The 25,224-nt window shown below is 45.4% G+C and overlaps 1 protein-coding gene across 1 annotated transcript; it reads left to right on the top strand.

Moving 5' to 3' along the window:
• Nucleotides 1–277: 277 nt before the first annotated feature.
• LOC111181570 (protein-glutamine gamma-glutamyltransferase Z) lies at nt 278–23,437 on the top strand. The gene is given in 14 exon segments (XM_089906249.1): nt 278–290; nt 9,958–10,136; nt 10,802–11,051; nt 11,642–11,760; nt 14,392–14,782; nt 16,934–17,072; nt 18,806–18,909; nt 19,352–19,594; nt 20,063–20,389; nt 20,808–20,968; nt 22,831–22,949; nt 23,187–23,238; nt 23,240–23,282; nt 23,285–23,437. Coding segments are annotated over 14 exon segments (2,202 nt in total). The 3' UTR covers nt 23,347–23,437.
• The last annotated feature ends 1,787 nt before the right edge of the window (nt 23,438–25,224 follow it).

Raw genomic sequence — 25,224 nt, forward strand, 5'->3', positions numbered from 1 at the left:
TGAAGGAGAATCCAAGTGTTCCAAGAGAGTAAATATGGGGTTTCAGCTAGTTGGAAAAAGCTTCTGTGAGGAGTAACATTTCTACGGAGGTCTGGAGAGATGGTAGAAAGCGTGATCAGGGAAAGCATGGCTTGCAGAAAGACTTTAATTTGGGAATTTGGTAATTGGGCAATCCACCAAAAGATCAGAAAGCAAGTGAGAGGTAGAACTGTGGGCAATAGAGATGGAGATGTGGTCAGGGTAAATATGGTGGCAGAACGTGTGAACTACTGGAGCAATGCAAGCCATTGGTGAGTTTGAAGCAGAGGTATGATCCAATCAGTTTAGGTCATATGTGGTGTCTTCAGTCTCCCTGAGAATAATCAAGCCAGGAGTACTGACAAGACTGAGATTGAGTCTGGACTTTGCTATGACAGTTTCTCCGTGGTCATGAATGTCTCCACAAGCATCTTAGCAACAGATGTTGACACATGTTCTGTCACTCAACATGAATCTCACATTCTGAAGGATCATAAATATTATCATTATTACCACTGAAACTGACAAATGTTTTTAGAGAACTTTAAGGCTTCCATCAAACACTGTCTACTTTATTCTCAAAGGAGCTCTGTGAAGTGAGCACTACTATTAGCCCCATTTTACATAGGAGTGAGGCTCTGGTCAATGCTTCCTTGCTTAAGGTCAAATAAAGTAAAAAAAATCTCAGAAGGCCTGGAGCAGTATCTTAAACCAGGTTCTCTAACTCAGACACCTCTGTTCTCTCCATTTGGTCACACGACCTTCAAATAGTAGGTTCCAAACAGCTAATGAAATTTCATAATATTTACAAGGATGAGTAAGAAATCATATGAATTCGGGGGATGGGTGGGGCTAACGAGTTCAATTTTGAAGATATTGAATCTGAAGTGACTGTAGGGTCTTCAACTGGAGAACCCAGTAGACACATATTAAGGGTGTGGAGCCAGGAGAGGATTATAATGTGTCCGTATCTATTTTAGAGTTAAAGATCTCAGAGCTTGCTGTCTTCTTGTGGGACAAATCCAATGGATTAACCTTAACAGAGGTTGGTCTTTTATCAACATAGAAATGATTTTATGGTTAAGGCGCTTTTTTGTTCTGGAAACTAAATTTAAAGGTTGACTGTATTGGGCTTTTGTCTTTTAGGGGAAAAATCTATAAACAGAAATAATATGAGCAGTCAAAGAACATGATTTGCAAAACCATAATGAATACTGATCATAACTTAATCAAATGATTATAACTTAATTAAAAATTAGTGGCCCAATATAGTTGCTTCGCTAGATTCCAGGTGGGGTTGGCAATCATGTATAAGAAGCTGATGTGGGAACTATATTCAATATCCTGGGATAATTAACAAATTGAAGGAGAAAAACCATATGATCATCTCAATAGATGCAGAGAAAGCTTTCGACAAAATTCAATACCCATTTATGATAAAAACCCTCCAGAAAGTAGGCATAGAGGGAACTTACCTCAACATAATACAGGCCATATATGACAAACACACAGCCAACATCGTCCTCGATGGTGAAAAACTGAAACCATTTCCACTAAGATCAGGAAAAAGACAAGGTTGCCCACTCTCACCACTATTATTCAACATAGTTACGGAAGTTTTAGCCACAGCAATCAGAGAAGAAAAAGAAATAAAAGGAATCCAAATCAGAAAAGAAGAAGTAAAGCTGTCACTGTTTGCAGATGACATGACACTATACATCGAGAATCCTAAAGATGCCACCAGAAAACTACTAGAGCTAATCAATGAATTTGGTAAAGTAGCAGGATACAAAATTAATGCACAGAAATCTCTTGCATCCCTATACACTAATGATGAAAAATCTGAAAGTGAAATTAAGAAAACACTCCCATTTACCATTGCAACAAAAAGAATAAAATATCTAGGAATAAACCTACCTAAGAAGTCAAAAGACCTGTATGCAGAAAATTATGACACTGGTGAAAGAAATTAAAGATGATACAAATAGATGGAGAGATATACCATGTTCTTGGATTGGAAGAATCAACATTGTGAAAATGACTATACTACCCCAAACAATCTACAGATTCAATGCAATCCCTATCAAACTACCACTGGCATTTTTCACAGAACTAGAACAAAAAATTTCACAATTTGTATGGAAACACAAAAGACCCCAAATAGCCAAAGCAATCTTGAGAAAGAAAAACGGAGCTGGAGGAATCAGGCTCCTGGACTTCAGACTATACTACAAAGCTACAATAATCCAAACAGTATGGTACTGGCACAAAAACAGAAATATAGATCAATGGAACAAGATAGAAAGCCCAGAGATATACCCATGCACATATGGTCACCTTATCTTTGATAAAAATAGGCAAGAATATACAGTGGAGAAAAGACACCTTCTTCAATAAGTGGTGCTGGGAGAACTGGACAGCTACATGTAAAAGAATGAAATTAGAACACTCCCTAACACCATACACAAAAGTAACCTCAAAATGGATTAAAGACCTAAATGTAAGGCCAGACACCATCAAACTCTTAGAGGAAAACATAGGAAGAACACAGTATGACATAAATCACAGCAAGATCCTTTTTGACCCACCTTCTAGAGAAATGGAAATAAAATAAAAAATACACAAATGGGACCTAATGAAACTTCAAAGCTTTTGCACAGCAAAGGAAACCATAAAGAAGACGAAAAGACAACCTTCGGAACTGGAGAAAATACTTGCAAATTAAGCAACTGACAAAGGATTAATCTCCAAAATTTACAAGCAGCTCATGCAGCTCAATATCAAAGAAACAAACAACCCAATCCAAAAATGGGCAGAAGATCTAAATAGGCAGTTCTCCCAAGAAGATATACAGACTGCCAACAAACACATGAAAGAATGCTCAACATCAGCAATCATTAGAGAAATGCAAATCAAAACTACAATGAGATATCATCTCACACCAGTCAGAATGGCCATCATCAAAAAATCTACAAACAATAAATGCTGGAGAGGGTGTGGATAAAAGGGAACACTCTTGCACTGTTGGTGGGAATGTAAAATGATACAGCCACTATGGAGAACAGTATGGAGGTTCCTTAAAAAACTACAAATAGAATTACCATATGACCCAGCAATCCCACTACTGGGCATATACCCTGAGAAAACCAAAATTCAAAAAGAGTCATGTACCAAAATGTTCATTGCAGCTCTATTTACAATAGCCCGGAGATGGAAACAACCCAAGTGTCCATCATCGGATGAATGAATAAAGAAGATGTGGCACATATATACAATGGAATATTACTCAGCCATAAAAAGAAACGAAATTGAGTTATTTGTAGTGAGGTGGATGGACTTGGAGTCTGTCATACAGAGTGAAGTAAGTCAGAAAGAGAAAAAAAAATACTGTATGCTAACACACATATATGGAATCTAAAAAAAAAAAAAAAGGTCATGAAGAACCTAGAGGCAAGATGGGAAAAAAGATGCAGACCTACTAGGGACTTGAGGATACAGGGAGGGGGAAGGGTAAGCTGGGACAAAGTGAGAGAGTGGCATGGACATATATACACTACCAAATGTAAAATAGATAGCTAGTGGGAAGCAGCTGCACAGCACAGGGAGATCAGCTCGGTGCTTTTTGACCACCTAGAGAGGTGGGATAGGGAGGGTGGGAGGGAGGGAGATGCAAGAGGGAAGCGATATGGCGATATAAGTATATGTATAACTGATTCACTTTGTTATAAAGCAGAAACCAACACACCATTGTAAAGCAATTATACTCCAATAAAGATGTTAAAAAAATATCCTGGGATAAACCATAACAGAAAAGAATATAAAAAAGAATGTATATATATGTATAATGGAGTCACTTTGCTATACAACAGAAATTAACACAACATTGTAAATCAATGATACTTCAATTAAAAAAAAGAATGAAGAAGCTGATGTAAGTACTGTTATGAAAAAAGCTTAAAGTAATCAAGAATTCAATTTGATGTGTGATGTTTAGGGTTTTTTTTTAAACATCTTTATTGGAGTATAATTGCTTTAAGATGTGTTAGTTTCTGCTGTGTAACAAAGTGAATCAGCTATATGTATAAATATATCCCCATATCTCCTCCCTCTTGCATCTCCCTCCCACCCTTTCTATCCCTCTACCAATCAGGTTTATTGGCCGGAGACATATAAATTAGACTAGCAAAAGACAGATTAACAAGAAAAAAACAAATAGAAGTTTATGCTTCTATGTACATGGAAGTACTCTGTGATGAGTAACTCAAAGTAGTGCTGAGAATTTGGGCTTATATAGCACCTTAACAAGAGAACAACACATTTTTAGAGAAGGGAGAAGACAAAAGAAAAGGACTTTGAGTGTCTAGGGCAGCAAATTCTCAGAAGGTAAATATATGAGGGAACTAATGGAAGATAAAGGCTAGTTAATACTCTGTTATATAGATTCCTCTGGTGCCATCTCTGGGCTGATGAGGGTCTAGAGCTGTCTCTGGTGATTAACTCCTGTCCTTCCTAATAGAGAAGGGATGCGGGACACCCTTACAAATTATGTCTTGCTTTTAGGCAAATGGGGGAGGGCAGAGACCTTTTCTTGTATCTGCTGCTTCTCAATTGCCTTCAGCTCAAAATTGTCTTTATGCTGAAGTGGTATATTTGGGGATGGCATAATCTGCTGTCCTTCAATATCAATCAATTTTCTCTAAAAAGTCTGTATGAATTTACACTCACACCGTATATGAAATATATGAGACAGTCCATTTCCATATACCCTTACAAAACATGTTGTTATTCTTTTAAACATTTCTGAATGGATCAAAGATGGAACCTCATTATTGTTTTAGTTTGTGTTTCTCTGATTATAGCAAGACTTCTTAATATTTATAGCAACTTTTATATATAATGGATATTAATGCTTTGTTACATTTGCTACAAAAGACCTAATAATTTAACTTGTACAGCCAGCCAAGTAACACTTTTCTCCTGCCAGCAGCTATTTGAATTGCTGAGTACTGGGTGTAAACAATCAAACAATATAGTTAATCATGTAGACACCATTAAATGAAAATAATGCTTCAGAGAAACAACATAGTAGTACATGATTAACTGACAGATAAGTGGTTCAAAGTCTAAGAAATTGCAGAGCAGGAAAAGAGATTGGGTGGGTCCTGGAGCTGGTTCTTTTCTGACTTGCTGGCATTCTAGGATGAGGAGGTTGAGATGGACTGTGGTTTCCATTGTGATCTTCAGACCCCAAGGGCTCTACAGAGTAGCCAAGGGAACCCCCTCCCCAGTTCTTCCACCAGAGCAGCTCCTCTTAGGTCTGTTTATTATGCCTTTATTTGAATAAAGCACAATAGTCACTTATCTGAAAAAAAAAAAAAGTGAAAACCTCCAGACCAACACCATAGGCCAGAGGTTAAGAGCTAGGTTCTGCAATCAAACTGTTTAAGTTTAAATGACGGTTTTACTACTTACTAGGTAGGTGACCCTGGGCAAGTTTCTTAACCTCCCTAATGCTCTGTCTGCTCATCTGTAATATGGAATTGGGTAGTTGTAGGGATGGAAGAGGATAATGCACAACACATATAAAGCCTGGCGTTTAATAACACTCAGTAAATGTTAGCTAGATATGAAACTATTGTTACAGATGCTTGCCGTCCTAAAATGCCTGGGAAGGAATTCATGGAGGAGGTGGATGCTGAGTTTGCTTGAAGAATGGGTATAATGGGGACACGTAGAGATTGGGGAAGGGGCAGGATCATCCAGAGGTAGAGCTGAGCATGATCTATTTGGAGGCCACAACACAAGGGAAGCAGAATTTATTTATGGGCTACTAGGAGATAAGATTGGATACATGTGTTAGGACCCCACTGTGGAGGACTTTGAATGCTTGGCTAAGGAATTTAGACTTGAAACTTCATGTAGTAAGACATTTTCATCCTTACACAAAAATGCTCTGCAGTAATCTCGTCACATAGGGATGAATTGGGAGATTGGGATTGACATGTATACACTGATGTGTATAAAATAGATAACTAATAAGAACATGCTGTAAAAAAAATAATAAACAAAAAACAAAAAAACCCTGCCTTTAATCAAAGGAACACTTTCCCTTAAATATAAAAGTAATACACGTTCAAAGCAAAAGCTTGACCAACACCGAAAAGCTCAAAGTAAAGAAAAATTTCCCATAATTTTACCACCTACAGTTAATCTGTAACGTATTGTTTTTTAAACTTCTTATGTTGCTTTTTAATATCTCATGAATTATTTCCCAATATCCTTTGTCCTTCTGTTGATTACATCAGGATGAGAGGAATAAAGTTTATGTATCTGACTCATTGTAGGACATTTGGGTTGCACTGAATATCCTTATGTTTACATTTTTATACACAAATTATGATTTTTTCTTAGGAAAAATTCCTAGAGGAGGAATCTGTGGATCAAAGGAATTTATGTTTTAAGGCTTTCTTTTATTTTGTAAGAAATGTTGATAAATTGCCCTCAGAAAGGTGTAACACTTTATCCTTCCATCAAGGAGAGGTATACCCATTACTACTGAGAAAATAGCAGCATCTCTGCCTGGATTCAAGCCACTCCTCATCCTGGCCCTGCTGCCCTCACAGGCTTTTCTCTCTCTCCTCCTCTACAGCCCCACTGCCCTCCTGCCAGATTATTCTCCTCGTACCTCACATATGCAAGCACATATCCATTCAGCAAACATCTCTGAGCACCCACCAGGTAAGGCGGGAGATTGTGGAGGTTAAGATTGTGCCTGGGTTTGATCCCGGCCCTCCCATTCCTGCATGTCAGGGACAATATGAACACCTCCATCCACAGGCTGTAAGGACATACACGATTTCAGACACGTAAAATGCTTCTGACAGTGGCTGGCACGTAGTGAGTGTTCAGCGAACATTAGCTGTAATTATCAGCAATTAGGAACAAGGCTCCGTTCTAGGCAAAGGGGGTCCAGGTGTAAGAAGATGGCCAAGGTCTCCGCTTCCGTGGAACTAATTCTAGATGCTATGAAGTGCTCTTCAGAAAATAAAAAGGGTGTTGTGATGGCAGATGATCATAGGGTGGGAGATGGGGCATCATGTTCAGAGGTCAAGGAAAGCCCCTGTGTGATGTTACCTCTGAGCCAAGACCCGAGGCGGAGACGGGCACTCAGGAGAACAGGGCTGGCTTGGTTTTTGATGTCTCAGATGGCAGGAGCTTTGCATCTCAGAGCTCACTGCAGGCAGATGGCTGTTCTAAATTCTCTATTTGTTTTAAGGCTCATAATACATGGGGATATATTTTGATCCTTTTATATCCTTGTCTTTATCTTAGTCAAGCACCAGGAGTCATGTGGCCGGCCTTTACATCTCTTACTCGTCATTAACCAGCGTGGGCTGGTGGCCAAGGCAAGAAGGACTTGTGGGCGTTGCCATGTTTTTTTACTAATTGATTCTGCTTGATTTCCTGCTTTGCTGAACCTCTTCCTAATCCTCTTGGCTTTCTTTGCCTGCTCCCTTGAAGGCCCTCCCTTTTGTTCTCTAAAGTCATTGTCTCCCTGACATGAAAAGCACTTCAGTGAGCCAAATGCATAATTATATTAAGTAAAATAAAAACAAAAACAAAAAACTGAGTCCCTTAATGGAGAATGAGTTTTCTCCATGCATTGTAAACCTTGGGCGTGGAGGGGAAGATATCTTCCTTCTTCCCCCTCCCCTTTCCTTCCTAAACCAATAGTTGGCCTGGGTAAAGGGGAAACTGAGTGGGCTGCCCTTAGGAACAACGCTTTGAGCTGTGGGCAGCGGCCAGGAAAAGGCTGCCCCCAGTCCCTTCCCCCCCGTGGAGGTGACGCACACACCTGTGTGCTCTTCACTGCCCCTTTCAGGTATCTGATCTTTCAGGATCGAATGGCCATTGGTTGTTATGTATTGGGTGGAGAGGCTTCTGTGAAGGCTCAGTAGGTCCCGGTATGAAAATGCAGGCCCCTCAGGAACAAATGAAATGTATCAGTTTCCACCAGGATCTAGGCTAGTTGCTTTCAAACTTTTTGACTATAACCCACAATTTATATCATGATCCAGTTATATAATACATAAAATTATGCTTGCTTTTCCTATGTAGGATGCATTGTGATATTTTCTATTCTATTCTTTAAAAAAAGGATTGGTCACATTTCTCTAAATTGCTTTCACGAACTACTAATAGATTAGCCGTGTTTACAAAATGTTGTTTAATAACTCACAGGCATCTGTCTTAGATCTTGCCCTGAATTTTCTCGTTCCAATAATATAACTATTTAAGTGCCTAAGTTACATTTAAGAGGTTGAAAAAGTTTGTACTATTTGATCCAGTAATTCATCTTTGAATCTGCCTCAAGGAAAGATTGTTACTAGGAGGGAGGGCCAAGGGACCATCATGCACGTTCTGTTTTCAGCCAGAGGTTTGACAAATTTGTGGGAAAGATGCAAAATGAAAGCTGGATTTGATTTTAGACTGTGAAGGAAATTTAAAAACACCTAATCCAATTTCCTCACCTAAAGAATTAGATGTAATCACAGCTAGTTGAACAACTATACTTAAAGAGTATTTCCTAATGGCTCAGTGTTAACGTGGAAGGAATCTCCAACAATAATACTCCACTGGCCTCTGACTTAAGCCTTAATGCTTAGAACCATCGTATTACCAATGACTTGGACAAAGACCTGGAAGACTGTTTAGCCAGTTCCCAGATAGTAAGATAAAGCATTTAGGTGAAATAATTAGGACTCAAAAAAAATCCAGCCAGGTAACAAAGATGGGCTAAAACTATCAAAGTGAACTCATTTAGTGAAAATATAGAGAACTTCTGTGAAAAAAGTTCAAAATGCAAATGGCACAAAAACTGGCTGGAGCAAACACGAGTTTTTCCTCTAGGATGCTGTTTGGCAGCATCCCCAGCCTCTACCCACTAGACACCCGTAGCAGCCTCTCCCCGACTTGTGACAACCAAAAATGTCTCCAGACTTTGCCAAATGTCCTCTAGGGGGCAAAATTGCCCCTGTTGAGAACAACTGAGATAAACTGAGGTACTACTGGGGGAAAGGACCTAATGAATTTTTATCACCAGCAAAAGTAGCAAAGCAAATGCAATCTGAGGCTGCATTATTATCAGTACTAAGAGCAACTACTGATGACTGAGTGCTTACCCTGCACCCACCACTATGCTAAGGTCTTTACTTGTGAGTCCTCACTTAATGCCCACATGAATTCTAGGAAGTAGGAACACCATTGTCACCATTTTTTTGATGTCTAGGGACCTTAAGTGGCTTGCTTAAGGTCTCACAGCCAAGATGGTTAGAGCCTGCACCTTGCCCATTATGCTATGAGAGTTTTAAAATTACACACTAAGTGTACATCCTAGGAAGCAGCCAGTACCCTCATCCACCTGGAACATGGCTGAGAAGCAAGAAATAAGCTGCAAATAACCCTGAGGTGCCCACCCTCCCCCATATCCTAAAGCAGGGACTTGCCTGTAGCTGAGGTCCCAGCCTCCAGTCAGCTCATTGACTTAATTCATACAAAATTCGAGTATGCTCTTTCTTCTATCATCAGGATAATAGAGTCATTTTTAGAAAGATTGTCAACGAAAGTGATTAAGAGTACATGGCGGCACTTTGAGGTTAAGTTTCAGTTATCTGGAAATGTTGTGCTGCCTGGGACCCCAGTTCTCGAGCACTGTGGCTCCAGGTCCAGGTCCAGAGGTCACTGGGATCACGATGCTGAAATGCTCTCTGAGGCTGAGTCCTGAGATTAGGGGGCAGGTGGCAGAGGGCTAAGATCTGGACAGCAGTCTTAACCAAGTCAGAGCCAGGTGCCATGAAATGTCAAGAAGTGTCAGAGGATGCCGAGCCCAGGGAGCCATAGCTGGGCAGTGACCTGTCCCCCCGCCAACCCCCGTCCCAGGGGCAGCCTTGGAGCTCAGGTCTGTCAACCTGTAGAACGCCAGCAACAACCAGGAGCATCACACGCAGGAGATGGGCCTGCAGTGGCTCATCATGTGCCGTGGTGAGTCCTTCACAATCCAGCTGCATTTCAACAGATGCTTCCACTCTGGGAACGACTACATCATCTTTGTGGCTGAGAGAGATGAGCCCGCCCCTGCCCAAGACAAAGTTCACCTCAAGGGCCCCTGCCTCTCCTTTCTGAACTTCCACATTTTTTTTTTTTTTTTTTTTTTGTGGTACGTGGGCCTCTCACTGTTGTGGCCTCTCCTGTTGCGGAGCACAGGCTCTGGATGCTCAGGCTCAGCAGCCATGGCTCACAGGCCCAGCCGCTCCACGGCATGTGGGATCCTCCCGGACCGGGGCACGAACCTGTGTCCCCTGCATCGGCAGGCAGACTCTCAACCACTGCGCCACCAGGGAAGCCCTTGCCTCTCCTTTCTGAACCGCCCTCCCCTCTCTTCTCCGGGGACCCTATTAGCGCTGTTAAGAAAAGATTCGGCCAACTCAGCAAACTAAGATTGTGATAATAACAGACAACTTTTAAATACACAACAGGCACTGTGCTAAAAATTCACACACATTATCTCATTTAATCCCTGTGACAAGACTTTCAGGTGGGTACTACTAAGATCCCATTTTACAGATTGAAAAACTGAGGCCCACAGATCGTAAGTGCGTGGCCAAGGACACCCAGTGGCAGTAAAAGGATTAGCAAGTGGTAGGAGAAGGTAAGGGTCCTCCCAGTTCCTCTGAAATCGTGTCACATAGATTTTGCACCTCACTTTGGGGTCATTCTCTCTTACACAGGACCACAGCCCACCGAGCTGCTGGGAACCCGAGCCACCTTCTTGCTCACCCAGGTCTGACAACGCAATGTCTGGAGTGCTTCTGACTTCACCATTCATGCCAACTCACTCTTTGTCTCCCTTTTCACACCAGCCAATGCAGTCATGGGTCCCTACACTCTGAAGATGGAGATCTCTCAGGGCCCTGGTCACAGCACAACCCACCCTCTGGGGACTTTCATCCTGCTTTTTAACCCTTGAAGTGCAGGTATAACTTGCTCACAGGTTGTAATTCTAACTGATCCATTGGGAACACTCCGTGAGGATCTACTTAGAAAGCCCTGAAGATAAAATGCTGCACATCTATGCAATGTGTTACCATGTGCTCACTAAAAATCATCTTTACAGAGAATTTTTAATGGCATGATGAAAATGTTCATGGTGTGATGTTAAGTGAAATCAATTAGGAAATGGAACACATATGATTCTAATTACATATATGTGCCGAGAAAGAGAGCACAGCCAGAATACACTAAAATGTAACGATGGCTGTTTCTGAGTAGTAAGAAGGGGAGATCTTCATTGTCTTCTTTCTGTCATCCATATTTTCCAAATCTCTATGAAAAGCTTGAGGCTTTTATAACCAAGAAAAGATCATCTTTTTTTAAAGTATAGATTATATCGCTGGCCTCTAGAAAAGCACACAGGCTTTTAAGGGGTCCAGTCTTGATTTCTATTGCCATCAACCCATTGCTTATCTGATTATCCAGCAAGATACTGTCATTACTGTTTTTAATTTTATTACTGTTTGTTTTTTGGTTTGGGGCTTTGCCCCCTCTGCTATTCTTAACTGCTCAGAGGATGACATCTACCTGCCAAGTGAAATACTGCTGCAGGAGTATATCATGATGGACTATGGCTTTGTTTACAATGGTCATGAAAGAGTCATCACCCCCTGGCCCTGGAACTATAGGCAGGTAACACTGTCACCTGAAGTGGGCCTTACACAACTCTATTAGGTTATGAAGTGCCACTAACAGAAGTCACGATGTGCAGTGCTGGACCAATTTCCCTTCCAGTGAGAGGCACAAGGAGGGAAGGGGAGATGTCTTTCCTTCTCAGTTTTTAATATTTTATGAAAAACTTAAAACATGGAGGTTCAGGCTACTATAATGAACCTCCATGAACCTCTTACCTTCAATAGTGATCAATTTATGGTGTATTTTGTTTCATCTAATCAGGGATTTGCAAACTATAGCCTGTGGGCCAGATGTGGCCCACTGCCTGTTTTTGCATGGCCCAAGAGTTTAGAATGGTTTTCATACTTTATAAACTGCTGAAAAAAAATTTTTTAAAAATAACACAGTTGGGCTTCCCTGGTGGCGCAGTGGTTGAGAGTCCGCCTGTCCATGCAGGGGACGCGGGTTCGTGCCCCGGTCCAGGAAGATCCCACATGCCACGGAGCGGCTGGGCCCGTGAGCCATGGCTGCTGAGCCTGCGCGTCCGGAGCCTGTGCTCCGCAACGGGAGAGGCCACAAAAGTGAGAGGCCCGCGTACCGCAAAAAAAAATAATAATAATAAAAAATAAAATAAAAAATAACACAGTCATCCCTTAGTATTTGCAGAGGATTGGTTTCAGGATGCCTCCACAGATACCAAACTCCAAGCATGCTCAAGTCCCTTATATAAAGTGGCATAGGCCACTCTCGCCTTCTGAGATGGCCCACGCTCTGTCTGTGGAGTGTGTTTCTCTCTAAATAAATCCACTTCTTACCTATCACTTTGTCTCTCACTGAATTCTTTCTGCCATGAGACATCAAGAACCTGAGCTTCATTAAGTCCTGAAACCAGATACTGAAACCCCTGCCAGGTGGGAGAAGTTAACTGTATGCTGCCACAACTGGCAGGACGCAGGACCGGTTGGAACCAGAAGGTTGATGATGCTGACTCCCACTTACCTCACCCCAACCAATCAGAAGAAAGTCCATGAGCTGACCACACCCTCCTCTTTGGACCATTACTATAAAACTCCTCACTACCCCCTCCAGGTCGGGACACTCAGTTTTGAGAGCATTAGCTCTCTGTGGCCCCCTTTGCTTGGCAAAGCAATAAAACTATTCTTTTCAACTTCACCCCCCAATAAATAAATAAATAAATAAATAATAAAGCGGCATAGTATTTGCATATAGCCTATGCACAACTTCCCATGTACTTTTAAATCATCTCTAGATACTTATAGCACCTAAAACAATGTAAATGCTATGTAAATAGTTGCTGGCACTGTGCAGCAAATTCACGTTTTGCTTTTGGGAATTTTCTGGAATTTTTTTCCCTAATATTTTTGATCCTATTGGTTGAATCCATGGATGTAGAATCCACGGACACAGAGGGCCAACTGTATTTTGTGATGTGCAAATTATATGAAGTTCAAACTTCGGTGTCTAATAAACAGCCTTTCATTGGAACACAGCTATGCTCATTCATTTAGGTATCATCTGTGGCTGCTTTCATGCTACAATGGCAGAATTGAGTAGTTGAGACAGAAACCCTATGGCCTGCAAAGCCTAAAATATTTATTATCTGGTCCTTTACAGAAAAACTTCGCCGATCCCTGGTGTATTCTCCCCCATTCCTCGCATCTCATCACTGGATTTTTGGGAAGCAAATTACCATATCATTTAATCGAGTAATACTTCCAAATATAGTTCTAAAAGATGATGACTCTCTGAAAAACTGAGCCACAATACAGTATTATAACTGAAATAATGAACAGCAATTCTTTAATAACACCAAATATCCAGTTAAGGTACACAGCGGGGGACCTTTGACTCTGGGCAACTTTTCTACTCTCAACCACCAGCCGTGGCTGGGACAGTTTCTCTCCGCCTCCCACTGCCTTCTCAGCCCTGTCCACACCCACCGGGAGGGAAGAGTGGGTTGGGGGCAGGAAGCAGGGAGCCTTGCTGAGGAAGATCAGGTTCCCTGTTCTCCAACAACTTGTGTAATTTTTTGAAACTTAGAAAAATACCAGGGTATTTGGTAGCCAAAAGGGTTACGACACATGTAGCAAATACATGTTGTAGCCGTATGTCATGAGTGTACACTGGCTTCTCCTGTGCTCACACCACCAGCACTGAACCCTCTACCTGATTTGAAGGTTCTCCACGCTCTTCCCCCTCTCCTCACATGCCTGGCCTTATATGTATCCAACCGATCTCTTCCTACTCTCGCAAGTCCTCCAGAAGGAAAATCTCTGAGCCTCTGTCTCTGGTACCCATCACGCCCAAAGACCTTGGGTGAATGCCTCCACCCCGCTCTCTTCCTGTCTACCTTGTCCTTCCAAGCCCACCGGCTCCAATAGCCTTCTCTGATGCCTTCAGCTGACTCGCATCTTTCCAAATTCCATTTGCATTTTCCATCAGAAACACACAGGTTAGTTCTTCAAAATTCTGAATCTTAACACATTCCCAACTTGACTTACAAGCTCTTTGAAGGCAGGAACTTGTCTGATATTTAGCCCCACCCCAAACGTCGGTGTTACTGACTAGGCTTCAGAATTCTAGACGTTTTTACTCTTCTCTTTGTTCTTCCTTGAAATCCCCTGGAAGTTTGAAGAGGACATGATAGATATCTGCTTTCAGATTCTGAACAAGAGCCTGTACTTCTTAGAGAACCCAACCAAAGACTACTCCCAGTGGAACAATGTGGTGTATGTCTGCAGGGTGGTGAGCGCCATGGTAAGGCCAGAAGCTTCCCCGGCCCTGCCTGAGCTCCCCCCCCGCCCACCGCACCGTGAAAACCCACCTGTCTCTCCTCTGCAGATCAACAGCAATGATGACAGCGGTGTGCTGCAGGGGAGCTGGAGAGAGGACTACTCCCCGGGGGTCAGCCCACTGGAGTGGACGGGCAGCGTGGCCATCCTGTGACAGTGGGCAGCCAGGGGCGGGCAGCCTGTGAGGTATGGGCAGTGCTGGGTATTTGCAGCTGTTATGGGTACCGGTGAGTGAGGGGGAGATGGGAATGCAGAATCACTTATTGACTCTTCGTGATAACTCTTCGAGGTTGGGCTGGGATTATCTCCACTTCACCTGAGTTAACTGTGGCCTGTCCACAGCCCCATGGCTAAGGAGTGGTGGTCACTTGACTCTTAACCAGCACACTCTATAGTCTCAAGGAATCCTGCAATAACCAGGGAAGGTGTGACCTGCTGCAATCACTCTTCAGTCTCCTTGATGGAGCAGTTAGGCTATTAAAATGGTCACCTGGATAGAGGAGCTTGTGGTCCCAAAGTGGAGGCAAAACTGGCTTCTTTCTGACACCTGCTCAGGCTTCTCAGCTCAAGGTGAGCCTGGAGTCAGGGGCAGGTTGAGGGAAGCTTGAGGTGCAAGCAGATAATCTGGAAGCCTGATCTCATCTGTGGGCAGAGCTGGTGGCTCCCAAACACTTCTCAGAGAGATTCTTGAGGAGTTACAGTTAGAGATTTACTACTTTGCTGACTACCCTTAAGGAGCATCCATGTTTTATGCATTATCAGTTATTTACAATTTAGTCCCAAGTCATTGATCAGATTATCTGTGAAGATGAGGGAAAGATGGAAAGCACTGTGATGCCTGCCTATCTTCCCCCAAGAGGCAGGAGTACCTTGCACAGTGCTGCCTGTTACATTGTGATGCTCAAGAAATGTTTACAGAACCGATGTGTTGACTCTGAGTTGGAGAATGAGGGAGCACAGAATGGGGAGGACAGAGACAGGGTCCAAAGACAAAGCTCTAGACTTTTCTGAGAGGGGCAACATAGCTTGGCAGTTATGTACAGGTGCTACAGACAGTGGAGGGGTTTAAATATGAGTGTTCAAATCAAGTGACCTCATTTTGTTCATTTGTTTTCACGGGAAAATGCTCAGCACAGTGCCAGTATTTAGTACAGCCAAATCTGCCTTGGGCTGGGATGTCCCTGACTAGGCAGGTGTTAGGGAGGAGGGCTCAGGCCTTTAGACCCTGCAAAGAGAGGGAGAAGGTCTAAGTCTGCATCTTTGCTCCACCTCCGAGCCTCTCCCCACGGCTAGGCCCTAGAGTCTACGGCCTTTGAGCGAGGGGAAAGCTGCTCCTGCCAAGTTGCCTCTGGCCACTTGCAGCCCTGGTCTAACTCTCACCAAGGGTTAAGGGTTTGTGAAAGCCCAGGAGCTGTGCTGGCAGTGGACAGGCGACTGTGGACAGATGGCGTCCTTTGGGGATCTTCAATGAATCGAAACAAAAAGATTGGTCATTCTTAATAGTCCTCTTACATTTCAAAGCATTGTAATCCTCCCAGCAGCCTCAGCGGGCACCATCTGCTCCTAAGCAGGACAGGGGTGGGATAAACCTCTCTCTAAACTCACCTTGCTTGCTTCCACACCTGGCTGTCAGCTTAATTTCATCTGGCCCTGGTCAAGTGTGTGTGGTGGTGGGGGTGGGGGGGATGACGGTGATGTAGTGGCTGCTTTGTGTGATTCCTGAGAAGCCACAAGAGGGTGCTGTTGTCTTATCAAAGATGGTCATTGCCTCGTACATGCAAGGTTCTCTTCGTCGCTGTCTTCCACATATCTCCATAAGTCTATCTGGCTCTTCTATCTGTGCTTTGATTTCTTTCTTTCCTCCAAACCCTTTCATTTGAGTATAATTACAGATCCAGAATTTCAGAACTGAAAATCATCTGGTCCAACTCTTCATTTTGTTACATATAAGAAGACTAAGGGCCAGAGAAGTTAAGCCAGTTACCTAAGGTCACACAGCTTCTCTTCTGGCCACAGCATAGGTCTAATTTTTAAAATTTTTCTTTCGAATTATCAAATGTTTAGGTTCTCTTTTTTTAGTTTGGAAAGCTGCTGAATGAAAAAATCCCTAAATGATAAATTGAGTTGTTGTTAATTGTTAAGTGACCCTCAAATGATTTCTTTCTCCTGGTGGAATGGAGACTATGGATAGGGCAGGTAGGCCACAAGGTTCTGGGCCTGGGTGAGGTGCTCTGAGGACAAAGGAGTTACAGGTATGGATCTGCAAGAATCTTGGCCTTTTTTTCTCCTCCAGCTTGAAAGTGAGAAAGTATGCTCATGAAACCAATGATTCTTCTTGAAATAAACTCAGTTAGTCCCCATGCTTTTCTTCTCTTTAGTAATGAGATGCTTAGGTGTTCCAACCCGTGTCGTTTCCAATTTCCATTCTGCACACAACGTGGATGCAAACTTGACCATCGACACCTACTATGACCAACATGCAGAGATGCTGCCAACTCAGAAACGGGACAAAATATGGTAAGGGGCACTGTCTCCTACAGGTCTCTGCTCCGTTCCAGGTAGGGTAGGAAACTTCTGGCCTGATGCTGTCTGGCCTTGAGGAAATATTGCCCCGTACATTGTTGCCGATGCTCAGAGAATAAGTCCCCCAGCCAGAAAGCTGTTCTGGCTAATCAGATCATCACATCAAGCTCATTTCAGAAATAGAAGACTATGGGATAATGTATTCTGAAGCTGGCAACCAAATGAATACTGACCTCAAATTCGTGTGTCCTCTGAATACTGACCTCAAAATCTGTTTCATCTTACTCTTCCTTCTTTGAGCCTTTCTGTTTCAGAAAACAGAGCACATTTCTCTGTTTCTCTGTCAGGGCAAAGCCAGGACTAGCTGCCTCTGCATACTTCCTTTGGTCTCTGCTGACTTCTCCTCTCCCTGCCCCACTCCCTCTCTGCAGGCATGTGTATATATGTCTGTGTGTGTCTCTGTGTGTCCCTTTATTTTTGGATCTCTAGTCGCTTCCTTTCTCCTCTGCTCTACCCCACATCTGATTTCCTGTTTTTGCTTTTCCAGCCAGTTTCCAGGTGAGACCTTTGAATTGTGTGAGAACTAGCTGCTGTCCTTGGTGCTCCCTCCCTCTCTGGGCTCCTCGAGGGCTGAAACTTCTCTGGGTCAATGAGCAGTAGTGTATCTAGGAAGGACATGTCACTTGTGTAGAATTCTGTCTGTGAGCACGTAAACTGAATCTAATCATGAAGAAACAGCAGGCAAGTCCAAAATGAGGGCCACTCTGATAAAAATCAATAAATAAATACTGTATTCAAAACGTCAATGTGATAAAACAAAGCCGGAAGAACTCTTCCAGATCAAAGGATGCAAAGGGTATTGGTCAACTAAATGCCATGTGTGATCCTGGACTGGGTGGAAAAGAATGCCACAGAGCTGCAGTCCCCAACCTTTTTGGCACCAGGGACCGGTTTTGTGGAAGACAATTTTTCCACGGAAGGGGTGGGCGGCGATAATTCAGGCGGTAACGCAGGCGACGGGGAGCGGCAGATGAAGCTCTGCTCACTCGCCGCCGCTCACCTCGGGCTGTGCGGCCCAGTTGCTAACAGGCCACGGGCCGGTACCGGGGGTTGGGGACCCCTGCCATAGAGGACATTATTAGCTGACAACATTGAAATATAGACAGTAAAGTAGATAAAAGGATAGTATCAATTTTTTTTTTTTTTGCGGTACGCAGGCCTCTCACTGTTGTGGCCTCTCCCGTTGCGGAGCACAGGCTCCGGACGCGCAGGCTCAGCGGCCATGGCTCACGGGCCCAGCTGCTCCACGGCATGTGGGATCTTCCCAGACCGGGGCACGAACCCGCGTCCCCTGCATCGGCAGGCGGACTCTCAACCACTGCGCCACCAGGGAAGCCCAAGGATAGTATCAATATTAAATGTGTGAGGTTGATAACTGTACAAGAGCACACAAGGGAAGATCCCTATTCTAAGAAATCTCCATATCCACACTGAAAGAAAGCTAGTGATAAAGCAAATGGGGCAAAATGCTAACAATAGATGAACTGGGTATATGGGTGCTCTTTGTACTATTCTTGCAACTTTATTATAAGCTTGAAATTACTTCCAAATAAAATGTAGGAAAAAAAAAAAAGAAGAAACAATGATATAAAGCACTCAGTATAGGGTTTGATACCTGGCAAATCCTCTGAAAACGTGAGTCCTTTTCTCCTTACTGCTTTCTGCAGGAATTTCCATGTCTGGAACGAGTGCTGGATGATCCGGAAAGATCTCCCTCCAGGGTACAACGGGTGGCAGGTTCTGGACCCCACTCCCCAGCAAACCAGCAGTGGTGAGAGCAGACCATTGTGGAAGGGTCTGGGCTCTGTGGGGACGCCGGTCAGGGTGACTGACCCCGTGAGCAGGAGGCCAGAAAGGAACGATGCCTTTCCCACTTCATCCGCTTTCCAAAGTCGTAGCAGAGACAACTTCGGGTCAGGGGTCTAACTTTGCCTTTGACAGTTGGGTGAGCTGATGAGTCACTGGACCTCTCAGTTGTTTCCTCACCTGTAAAGTAAGGAAGATGAAGGTGATGACTGCCGCTTCCCAGGGTGGCTGTGAGCATCAGATGAATTAATGGGAACTGGAGAGCACCCCATGGATGAGGGTCATTAATGCCACTGCCCCTCCCCATCCCATCTCCCTACCTCTACCTCCCATGGCCAGGACCCGCTGGCCCTGGTCCATATGTCAGCAGCCAAGTTAATGGTCCACAACTCCTGTTCCCTGAACAGGGTTGTTCCACTGTGGCCCTGCCTCCATAAAGGCCATCAGGGAAGGGAAGGTCCACCTGCCCTACAACACCCCATTTGTGTATGCTGAGGTGAATGCTGATGAAGTCGTTTGGCTGTTGAAGGATGGCCAGGCCCAGGAACTCCTGGCCCATATCATCAGTTCCATCAGGAAGGAAATCAGCACCAAGATGGTAGGGTCAGACCAGAGCCAGAATATCACCAGCTCCTACAAGTACCCAGAAGGTGCCTGGGGCCCCAGATTTTCAGGGAGGGGGGCAGCTGTAACCTCCTTTGTGTTGCCTCCCAAAGGACATGAGGATGGCTCTCACGTTGAAACCATCACCACCTAACCACTGCCTCCGCAAAAGATGACAAGAAACACCATCCAGTGCTTATAATCAGGAACTCATTTAACCCAAATTTTTGGCAACTCTATGAGGCAAGGAAATATCCCTGGGCTATATGTGACTGAACTGAGCACGAAGAGATGAAGGGACTGTGATAGAGCAAGGCTTTGAGCCCAGCACCAAGCAACACCAATCCCCTCGTTCCAGCCATGATGCTGTACTGTCTCCTTAGGCAGCTATTCTTTGTGGCTGAGGCTTCGGGAGGGGACCTGGGAGTTGCTGGGTGCCTTGTTTCCAGCAAGAAGTTCATTGGTCCTCCTGACCCCTCCCCACTGATGTCTTTCCTGGCTCTCCTTTCTGTCAGGATCCCGTGAGGAGCGATCTGTGTTCATGAAGGCCTCCTGGAAAATGCTGGGCCCTTGGAAGGCCCCTTCACCCTTCCTGGACCTGCTGGGGTCTGGGGGCTTTGAGGATCAGCTGGCACAGCTGCAGCTTTACCTGACCAGAAAGGCTGAGTGGGGCCAGGATCTGCTGCCGAAGCTTAATGCCGGGAGTCTGGCAGATAGAGCCCAACCCCAGGGGCCCATCCACCTGGTGATGCATTTCTGTGCACAGACCCTGCTGCACGACGGTGGCACCTGGGAGCCCCTCTGGAGACAAATAGTGTACTTGACCCTGGACTTCGGGGAGGGTGAGTATGAGGCAGGCCTGGAAAGGCACATACAGGGAGGGAAGCTTGGGGCCGTGAACAAGGCACCCCCACACACACGCATGCACACACACGCACACACAGCACACATGCACACACACACACACGTTGGGCAGTGAAGCTGCTGTTGGCAGGAGATTGAATGTCAGGTACTGTACCTCTGATGCCATCCCACCAGGTGAAATACAGCAGTAACCTCGGGGGGTCAGGGGCGCAGGGTAAGCACCATCTGTCTCTCTGTCTTACACACACACACAAACACTTTCACACACGCACATAGACTCACACTCATATTCTCTCTCAAACACAAACTATTATTTCCTCTCTCACACATACACGTTTTCACTCTCTCTTTCCGAGACCCATTCCTGGACTCAAGATGTATTTTGTCTGTGCCTAGAGACACAGTGGCTGCTCTTGCTACCCTACAACAATTATAGAAACAAACTGATGGATGAAAAGCTGATCTGTGTGTCTGGCATCGCCAAGGTGGAGGAGACAGGGAGGTCCATGCTGGTCCTAAAAGATATCTCCCTGGGGCCTCCCCGCTTATCTACTGAGGTAAGGCATCTGGACAGAGATGGGGCCCAGGGGCCCTCTGACTCACCCAATTCAGGGGCTGGGGGCACAGCAGCTAACAAGGCACAGTCCCTGCCTTGGACACCAAACAGGTGATTAAAGTGCAGTATGGTGTGGTCCCTTGCACTCTGTGCAAAGGGAAGGCTTCCCAGAGGAGGTGACATTTTACAGAAGACGCACAGGAAGACACTCTAGAGAAACGAGGTGGAGTTGAAGGCATTTTAAGTAAGGAAGTAGCTTTGCAGAGGCAAAGAGACAAGAAAGGTGGTATCTGGGAGATGGAGTAGAGAAGACAGGTTTGAGAGAGACTCAGGCCAAATTCCTTGTCACCTGATAAGACAGGGGTGACAAGGAAGAAGGAAACAAATGAAAGGTGAGCCTCACATTTCACATTCAGAGGCTTGAGTGGCTGGCAAGGCAATTGCATGAGGAACGAATACAGGTGAAGGAAGGGTAAATGGGGGAGGGCAGGGATGACTTCCATGTCCTATAACCAGGGTTTTTCTTCCTCTGAAGCCTCCTTTCCCCACTTTCCCCTCCTACCTGAAGGCCTTGCCCACTGCCTAATCCCCACCTGACTGTGCGCCTGGTGGATCTGTGAACAGCACCCTCCACCCCCACCAGAAACAGATGTGAGTGGCTCCACATCATAAACCGTCTGGCCACCTGACAGTTTTCACCTAGACATGCTGTGAGGTCATCAGGCCAAGTGATGCCAGGCAGCCTCCATGAGTGGGGAGGGGGTAACAGTGGGCAGAATCACAAGAGCAGACACAAGCCTGGGGCTGAGGTGAGGGCCCTGCCCATTACACAAAGCCCTGGTTACAACAGGATCCAATGCAAACACATCAGGTGCCAAGTAGGCTATTAATTGGTCCCCATTGCTAAGGAACCCCGGGATGATTTGTGTGACCATGCTGGATGCCAAAGCTATTTTGACCTTGTTCAACTTTGGCACACTCACTAGAGTACAAAGGACTTGTTTCTTTTCTTTGAATTCCAGAGAAGTCAGGATGTGTTCTTCCTTCTCCTCGATTCTCTCTGGTTGAGCCAGAACGTGCCCCCAGTATGATCTGGGTGGTCGGATCATTTCAGTTCAACACTCGTTTACCAAATATCCATCATTTGGCTGGTACTGTGCTAGGCACTGGGGCTCTAGAAGTGAGAAGGATGGATCCCTGCCTCCCACTCACAAGTCAAGGCCATGCTGCCCTATGACACAGACCTCACATGTGATGCACTGAATACACCTGGAGAAACTCAGGGTCTGCTAATGTATATGAAGACAGAGCAGCATGGGAGGAAGATCCTGACTGGGGTCTAGGACACCTGGGTCAGGTCCTTCTCTGCCATTAACATATCCTGCAACTTGGGCCTCAGAATGACATCACCAGTGGCACATGGATGGCACACATGACACCACTTCCTTATCCCATGCCTGTGTCAGACACTACTAATCAATCATGACCCTCTCACTGGCTCTGGATTGTCCTCAGGATCCTTTTAAACACACCATTCCTATCAGCCACAACTAACGGATTGGAGCTGGCGCTTTAGTTGAAATCTAATTGCCATCCTGAGCTAGGTGACGGGGAGGGAAATAGATTTCACTTGGTGCCAATTCCCAGTTGGTGGTGGCTTCCAGTAGTACTGTGAGCTCCTAAGGCAGGCCAATGTATGTGTTAACCGTGAATACTGTGGGCTCATGTTCTCGCCCCTGCAGCATCTTCGTGCTAAGTGAGCAGTCCCTGGTGGTCATCAGAGGGATGGGGAAGTGAGATTGCTGAACTGAGTGCGGACATGAGGCCAGTTGCCCATGATATCCCCGTCTTCTCTCCACACAGGTGTCCGAGAGGGCCGAGGTGGGCAAGGCCCTGAGAGTCCACATCTTGTTCACCAATACCCTCTCGGTGGCTCTGAGTCACTGCACAATGGTTCTGGAGGGCAGATAACAAATGAGTAAGTACCATGGCTATCCACCTGCCTCATGCTGGTTTTAGATAAGGGGATGCCTCGTGGGGTCATAGTCTCCTGGATGCTGCCTCCTTTCCCCCACCTTCCCACCTCCTTGGGGAAGGTTGAACTCAGTGGTGTTGAGGGTGGGGGGGGGAGGTGTGGGACGTGCTACCAACGAAGAGAGGAAACCAGATCACCCACAAGCAGTTACTCAAGGCTCTAACAGGCCCTTTTTGACTTTCAGTCTTGGAACTCTGGTGGCCAGACACACCATCCATATTCAACTGGACCTCTACCCCCATCAAAGCCGGACCCCACCAGCTGCAAGTCCTCATCAGCAGCAACAGATCAAGGAGATCAAGGGCTACAAGTACATCTTCGTTGCTGCAGGAAGGGCTTCTTGAGGCTCACACCCACCTCCTCAGGCCTTCCCAGTCATCCAGCCACTCCCCGCCCCCCTCCTGACACCCTCTCGGCCCCCCTACCCCTCCAGGCCCATTTTGCTCTCTTCTCCTCCTGAGGGTGTGGTGTTATCTTTGCTCCTTCTATGTCCTCTTCCCCCCCTGCCTGGGGGTGAAGGAAGTGCTGTTAGAACCACTGTGCATCTCGGGAAGAGACAATAGAAATGCTTTATCTATCATCAGTGTTCCTTTTTGTGTGCTAACAAGCTACTTATTGCTACTGGCTGGTCCTCTCGGCCTGACTGCCACCTGTGTGGCTGGGCCCTTCCTGCTCTTCCTGTCTTCTCTCTCCTCCTGCAAGATCTGCAGCCACAAAATAAGTGCAACGTGATCCCCTCTAAACCACCCTCTCTGGAATCCTAGATCCCAGGTCTCTCCATTTAAATTGTCTTAGTGAGCCCGCAAGCAGAGGCTGGAGGGAGGTCTGGGGAGGGCGGCCCGGACATGCTGGGAGGACACTGTGGCCTGTGGGGACCGGCCAGAAGCTGCTGCCGGCCTGAGAACCTGGGGACGGCGGGGCAGGGCCCACTCACAGTGGTAGCGGGCTGCCGCCCAAAACAGGCCCTCACTTTCCCTGACCCCATCTCCCCTTCTTGCTCCCTCACCCACTCCCTCTCCCCAATCTGACCTCCTCAGCCTCTCTTCCTTCATTGTGTGTGTTTTTGTTATTTTAAGAACAGGGAGCCACTCTTTTGTATTTTCTTCCTGTGATTCTCTAGATCATTTGTGCTCTTCTTAGATAATTTGGAAAGTACAGAAAAGTGAAAAGAAACAAAAGAAAAATCACCGATAGCTTCCCCATCCCAGAAGAAATCTCTGCTAACATTTGACACTTATCTTTCTGGTCTTTTCCCCCCTTTCACTGTGTTTTTGAAAGTTATCATTACATGGCTATCATCAAAAAGACAAGAGATAATGAGTTTTGGTGAGGGTGTGGAGGAAAGGGAAACCGTGTGCACTGTTGGTGGGAGTGTAAATTGGTGCAGCCACAGGGGAAAACAGCATGGAGGCTCCTCAAAATATTAAAAATAGAACTACCATATGATCCAGTAATTCAACTGTTGGGCATATAACCAAAGGAAATAAAATCACTATCTCGAAGAGATATCTGCACCTCTGTGACACTAGCCAAGATATGGAAACAACTCGTGTCTGTCAACAGACGAATGGATAAAGAAGATGTGGTGTATACAATGGAATATTAGGCAGCTGTGAGAAAGAAGGAAATCCTGCCATTTGCTACAGTATGGATGGACCTTGAGGGCATTATGCTAAGTGAGAGGTGATTCAGATAGAGAAAGACAAATACTGTATGATACAGCTTATACATGGAATCTAAAAAAGCTGAACTTGTAGAAACCAAGAGGCTGGAGGCAGGGGATTGGGGAGTGTAAGGCCAACTAGCCCGAGGCAGGGGAACACAATCAGATTCACAGGTTGCATCAGACCGAAACTCTCCGGACCACCCAGTTCCAGAAACTGACCTGGAGACTTTGCACCCGGCCCAGCCTTCCCGCCTTTCGAGGGGCGGGACTAATGGTCCCCCAGGATACCCGAAAAGACCACCAAATAAGGAATACCCTGCGCCCTCCCAGACTCACCACACCCCTTTCCCTTCTTCCCCTATAAAGTCTTGCCCAACCCTCGCCCGGGTGCGACTTCTCTGGCCCCTTTCTCTCGGACCAGTGAACCTCGCCCGGGAGCGCTCCCTAATAAAGCTCACTTGAAGCTTTCCTCTGTTTCGCGGTGCCGTTTGTTAAGATCCGACCTTACATTTGGTGCCGAAACCCGGGAGGGGTACCAAGCCCCGCGGGTTACCGC

Source organism: Delphinapterus leucas, chromosome 2 (genome assembly GCF_059928025.1).
Source record: "Delphinapterus leucas isolate spDelLeu-1000000601 "Yukka" chromosome 2, BTC_Dleu_Yukka2, whole genome shotgun sequence".
In the NCBI taxonomy this organism is placed as follows: Eukaryota; Metazoa; Chordata; class Mammalia; order Artiodactyla; family Monodontidae; genus Delphinapterus; species Delphinapterus leucas.